General features: G+C 38.7%; 1 protein-coding gene across 2 annotated transcripts in view; it reads left to right on the top strand.

The window, feature by feature from the left end:
* LOC147012278 (protein kinase C epsilon type-like) overlaps positions 1-6,628 on the top strand; it is a 341,866-nt gene extending 335,238 nt beyond the window's left edge. For both annotated transcript variants that reach the window (XM_085856184.1, XM_085856185.1), the window contains 2 exons: positions 4,861-5,007; positions 5,827-6,628. In XM_085856184.1, coding sequence (XP_085712310.1) covers positions 4,861-5,007; positions 5,827-5,973 — 294 coding nt within the window. In that variant the 3' untranslated portion in view covers positions 5,974-6,628. The remainder of the gene's footprint in view (positions 1-4,860; positions 5,008-5,826) is intronic.
* The last annotated feature ends 205 nt before the right edge of the window (positions 6,629-6,833 follow it).

Below are 6,833 nucleotides of genomic sequence, written 5' to 3'. Positions count from 1 at the left end.
TATATATATATATATATATATATATATATATATATATATATGTATGTATATATATATATATATATATATATATATATATATATATATATATATATATATATATATATATATATATATATATATATATATATATATATATATATATATATAGTCGTAGTTAATGAACTGGTCATCGTTTGCGTTACAGGGTCAAAATATTCAATTTTTCATTTTTCTCTGTGTTAATAGACATCATCAAGCTACATGCACTTGTGTGAAAAAAAATTAGCAAAAACCACTAATTGACAGCGAATATGGTATTTTTAATTCTGAACTTTAATGGATAATGCATTACAAGGAAAACACATTTTCGCGTTTATCTCGAATTCACCCTTTCTGAGTAAATTGGATGTGGATCAGTTATCCTTTGGCCGTTTTTGACAATTCAAGTGCCAAATTAATCCTGAGAATCTGCTCGATACATAACTATGTAAAGATATTTACTAGATCTCTTTTAGGAGTTTGTACATATTGGTCAGGGTTTGCTGAATAATAACGAGTTGAATAATCAATTTTGCATCATGCAACAGCAAGTCCCAAGTGTTACTCACCTAAAAAAATAACAAAATAGATTAGATTAAAGCTTATTGATTGAAATAAATTCAGTTTATTCCAAATTTGACTCACCACATCCGCCACATCCGCCACATCCGCCACCTCCGCCTGTTTACTCCACCCCTGACTTGTATCACTTATTTGCCTGTTACACAAAAATTATTGCATATTTTTTTATTTCTGTTTTTTCCACATTAAACTCGACAAAATTACCTTTCTTTTCATACTAAGATATCGAGATATCTGTGGTTTTTCTGGTCTGTAGTCAAAGTGGAAAGTGGATGTTTTGAAAAACATGTAACAACTCCGCCTTTTTAGGGTGACCAGTTCATGAACTACGACCATATATATATATATATATATATATATATATATATATATATATATATATATATATATATATATATATATATATATATATATATATATATATATATATATATATACATACATGTATATATGGTCGTATATATATACACCTCTCAAGAGCAGGTCCTAGCTGCTCCTCTGATTGGCAGCGAATGTCCCGGAAGCAGTGGGGAAAATAGAGTGGCACTTATATATGTGGAAGAATTGCGTTGCTCAGCTCGTGTGTTGCCCAGATAGCTCAGAAAGAAGAGCATTGTTATGGTTTGTCAGAGGACCTGGATTTGGTTCCTGGTCTGGGGCTGTAATTTTTCCATATTATATTATATGGGGCACCCAATGTTGCCTGCAGCGGAAGGGGTACCTGGTGCTTTTCCTCGTGCTGGTTTTTTGACATGTTGGACATTTAAAAGTGATGGAGTTATTGGTTTCATGGTGGTTACCTTATGCTTTCAGGCTGGTGGCAACACTGCCTGACCTCACATCACAATATACACTTTATAGTGGTTTTAATGGCCACAAAATGGACATCAAGGCCAACGTGTCAGAGCTTAAAACGTTGCCCAGATTCTGAAGTACCGACACCCAAAATTTGGGGCCTCTAGGTGCTGGTTCAGCCATGAAAGAATAATGTATTATTAGGTATGTATGTATGTATGTATGTATGTATGTATGTATGCATGTAAGATATGTATTTAACCCCCTTGCTTGATAGAGCAGTAAGGCACAGATCGTGTTCCATATCAGCTGAAGCTGCATGAACTGTGAGCAACAATGGCCATCTGCCACACGAGTATATTGCTTCCACCTTGTCGCACACATGCCTGGAGGTGGGGTTGTGATTGGGTGTAATAAAACCAAAACGGTCCTTCCAACATTGTGATCAAATGAATATTATAATAATATATACTGCTTGATTCACATGTCTTGTAATCTATATTATAAAAGGAGCTCTGTCTGTCTGTCTGTTTGTTTGTCTGTCCATCTGTCTGTGTGTCTCTCCTCCTATAACTTGAGAATTAAATAACAAATTTCAATGAAACCAATGACGGTGGATTTCAGTGACTCCCAAGAAGGTTTGTGATGCAAAAAAAAAAAAAAAAAAAAAAACAAGGAAGGAAGGTTTGTGTCTGGGCACACGTAGTGAATCTGCAAACGCCGACTTGTGACTTGTGACCTCTCTCTCTCTCTCTCTCTCTCTCTCTCTCTCTCTCTCTCTCTCTCTCTCTCTCTCTCTCTCTCTCTCTGTCTCTCTCTGTCTCTCTCTGTCTCTGTCTCTCTCTCTCTCTCTCTCTCTCTCTCTCTCTCTCTCTCTCTGTCTCTCTCTGTCTCTGTCTCTGTCTCTGTCTCTGTCTCTGTCTCTATCTTCTCCCCCCCCCCCACACACACACAAACCAATAGCAGGTGGTACTTGCTTGTGTTTCCAAAAAACATAGTAATATGTACAGTGTGACCTCAATATATATTAGCCAATTTAATTGTTTAAGATTTTACCTGTCACAAATTATCCCCATGAGAATAACAATTGACAATACTGTATACAAAAAAAGCAAAAATGTGAATCTGACAAATACTTCCAAAAGCCCACTTGGACTGACTGTATAGCAGCAATAGTTTTACTGCAGAGTTATCCACCACCATGTCCGTTGTGATAACCTTCTCACCTACAAAGGGTTTTCAGTGTTATCCCATAATGCCATGCTCACTGCCATGTTGCTTGTATTCACTTCCCTGGCAACGATAGCATCAGTAGCTCCACAATCCAGCATGTTTATCTCCTTCTGACTTACTGCAATGGAAGGTTATGCTAATTCTTAGGCCTTGTTCGGTCTTGTTTACATTTTATCGCTTGTTTAGCTTGCCAAGCAATATGGTGCCTGAGCACTGCATCGTGGGTACTGAAACCCCTTGACACATGGTGAACACTGCAGAAGGCATGACAAATAGCTTCATTCAAATCCGTGTTATTTGTTTACAGGGGGAAACAAAACATATGGACCACCCTGGAGAGCAATAATACCTTCAGATTACAATATTGCACAACAAGTCAAAAATCAAATGAGTCTGGAAGCAGACTTAATGCAAAATGCTCAGTCAATTTTCACTCATTTACTACCCCATAAAATGCCAATGTTATTATTGTTCTTCCGTTTGCAACGCATGGCTTCTGTTATCAATATTGCTCGGGAGCGCAGCTGTTCTCCTGATGCAGTGCTCCCTGTATGTTCGGGCAGGAATCTTTGGAATTTGGAACATACCTGTCGGTGAACATACCTAGCAGGACCGGAAGGAGGTAAACGAGAAGTTGGGTTGAGATTTCGCATTGCAAGTTTATTTCACTGCTCCACAAGTAAAATGTCCACCATGTCAAGGAATTTTGACAACCAAAAGAGGATGGAGTGAGAGTTTGGATTTTCTCTGACAATTTGCATAGGGGATCCAGATGAATAGGAAATGGCAAAATCCATGGGTGTTTGAGTTCACTGAAGATTCGGGTATGATGCACACTTGCAGGGACTGCAAAGCAGGAAAGATAACCACAGTTGTGGCCTGTGACAATGCTACACCAACAGGAAGTCAGGGAAGGGTGTGTGCTCTGCACAACATGTACTATGAACAAAACGACCTTGAACCAGGAGCATGGGCCAGCATAGCCTGATCACAATCTGAAATCTGAAAGCATTCCCTCTCATCGTGATCTGTTCAGCAAAAGCACCATCTATCATCAGAGCAATCTACACCTAGTTGTCTGTTCCCCTCTGGTTGTCCATCTCTGTAACTGACTCGAGTGCTTCACCATGCCTCCTTTTTTTGTCCACTGGTTTCCATTTATATAGAATATCTCGGGTTTCTAAACCAATAGTAGACTCTGGCTGGCTGGCATCCACCATGCCAACCAACCCTTCGCACTTCCATTGTTTAGTCTTAATACTCTCATTCTCCCCAATGCTTCATGATACCTCCTCTCTTTTGGACGCTGTTATCACGACAACAAAACCCCCGTAGTCTCCACCACAGCCCTTTTACATCCTCTAAGCCCGAAGGGCATCTCTCACATCATTGTTCCTTTTACTCCCAAATAACCTTGCATCCTCTGATGCATGCTTATCAGATACACCACTTTGAGATCGCAGCCCCCTTTTTTACATCTCACCTCTCTTTAATGTGCCTTTGATAAGTGTTCTGAATTCACTGTGGGAGTTTAATTGCCTCTGTTCCTTCCCATGCTAGAAAGACTCTGACATAAATAGTTAATTCCAAATGATCTCAGAGTGTGGGTGTTGTTGGTTGTTATCTCCATATGTGGGTTTCAGAAGGTGGAACAGAGTCCTCCCAGGTCTTGAAGTGTCCACCTCCGTTTCAGTAAGGTTGGTCACGATTCATGGACCAGTCTGTGAAGATTTGTTGTTCTCAAAGTCTTGTTCCGAGGGCTCTTTTGAGGATCGTCACTGATTCCCAGGGATGGTGTTTAATATCTCCGTGAAGTTCTTCTTTGTCATTCCCGTGTGTGTGTGTGTGTGTGTGTGTGTGTGTGTGTGTGTGTGTGTGTGTGTGTGTGTGTGTGTGTGTGTGTGTGTGTGTGTGTGTGTGTGTGTGTGAGTGATTGCAGAAATGGCACACTGCCAATCAAATCTAAGTCCAGGAAACATCATGTTGTATCCATGATGCTACACCTCTCACATCCCCCACCAGCTCATAACATTGTGACAAATAACTGTTTTCAGTGACAACAGGAGAGGGAGCAATTATTTTGCTGTAACAAGTGAGCCAATGACAGACAATAAAAGCAAGAACAATGTATTTTAAAGATCTCCCCAAAATGTAGAGATGCCGCTGGTCTGGAATGTGAGAATTGACAAGTCACCGCAACCAAGTTGTTTTTCACTTTGGCTTCCTCAGTTTATGACGAAGAATCCGGCAAAACGTCTTGGCTGCATAGTGGAACACGGAGGAGAAGATGCGATTTGTAAGCACCCGTTCTTCCATGACATGGACTGGGAACTGCTGGAACAGCGGAAGATCAAGCCACCATTCAAGCCTCGCATTGTAAGAAGCACTGTATACTGTGATGCTAATTTTGCTTTTATTTTTTTGGAGAAGGTCAATTGAAGTTCATAGTACATCCCGTCTATCGTTTACCACCTTTACGATGAGCGAATGAGTGAATCGCCTGTAGAAATACGACTCAAAATGTGTTGCATCTGCCATATCCAGAAATCTGCTTTTACCTTTAGATGTCATGTCTGAAACCCGATTGACATAGGCTGGGATTTTATCGAAATATGTTTCGGCTTGGGGAGAGGGTCATTTTGATGTGCAAGACTTCAACCTCAAGAGTCATGAAATAGTATTTGGTAATTTGTGGGGGTTATGGAGAAATTGTGAAATCCCCCCCCCCTCTTTCCTCAATCTGAATAGTGCTGATATGATGGCAAAAGCTGTGCAATACTAATGTGGACCTAGACTTTGTGCTTTGAGTCTGAGAACTTGCAGAAAAGATTGCAAATTACATCTGCGGACCTCCTTGTGAAGCTTCTAAACAGACCTGCTGTGTTGCTTGCTTCAATTAATCGGTGCCAATAAAAGGTTGATGTTCCATACATCACAAACATGCACAGCCACCTGACCATCGCAGCCATGCCTCAAGGCCGATGCTGAACCGATTAATATTCTGATGTTGAGGCAACTAATGTAATCATGCCTTATCAACAAAACACCAGAGACGCGTCTTATTCATGAAACCTAGAAGTTTATTGCTTTCGCTAAAAATCACCGGAGTACGAGTGAGAGATTGGTGTAGCACGCTGCGCTGTTGTTACAATATCGCTTGAAGATTACATAATGTGATTCTTGGTGTTCCAACAGAAAACGAAGAAAGATGTGAACAATTTTGACCAAGACTTCACGAGAGAAGATCCCGTTTTGACACCGATTGAAGATGCCATTATTAAGCAGATCAACCAAGATGATTTTAAAGGCTTTACGTATATGGCAGAAAGAGACAATTTGTAAAGCTAAAGGGAATTTGTTCAAGTTAAGAAAAGAAAAAAAAAATCAATATTGTGGGAGTTAATGAGCACCTGGGTTTTTAAGGAAAAATTCATTCCTTTTCCAAAAGTCCATCTTGTTCTTTTGCTTCTTTTCAAAAAACTAACAATGGCACTTTGAAGGGTTGTTAAAATCCTTGTGAAAGTCATTCGTCGATTCAACATGTTTCAATCAGTTTAGCGACAGTCTCATCATTCATTTACTTTGATAAATAAATCGACATTTTATAAAGTTGATCAGAAAATATATCGACGAATTATCCAGTTCATTAACTAATTTGTATGACAAACAATCACTTTTGGAAGTTTGTGAGTTTGAGTGAGTTGATAGGCCATAGCTTAAAATAAAAAAAAAATTTATTTTGATTCTATCAAGTTAGAAATAGTAATTTTTGTCTCAGGACTTGTCCAGAAGCACATCGGAAGATGAATTTATAGTGAAGGCCAGGTGGTGCAATGGCGGTGTTTGGGTACGAAAGAGTCTTTCATGTCACATGATTATTTTAAAAACAAACCAAGCCAAAAGTAAATAGAATCATCTTTTCTAATTTTTACTCGTTTATTCATTCATTTATTTATTTATTTATTTATTTGAACCCAAAATGGCAATTTCTTTTAAACTTGAAATATATATATATATATATATATATATATATATATATATATATATATATATATATATATATATAAAACAAAAGCAAACATTTTCTCCTTTATACTCTTAATATTACTGTGTGTGTGTGTGTGTGTGTGTGTGTGTGTGTGTGTGTGTGTGTGTGTGTGTGTGTGTGTGTGTGTGTGCGTGTGCGTGTGCATGCGTGCGTG

This window comes from Eptatretus burgeri, chromosome 15 (genome assembly GCF_056783735.1).
Source record: "Eptatretus burgeri isolate ZD-2024b chromosome 15, Ebu_testis_v1, whole genome shotgun sequence".
Taxonomy (NCBI): domain Eukaryota; kingdom Metazoa; phylum Chordata; class Myxini; order Myxiniformes; family Myxinidae; genus Eptatretus; species Eptatretus burgeri.
This window is presented reverse-complemented; position numbering and strand designations above follow the sequence as displayed.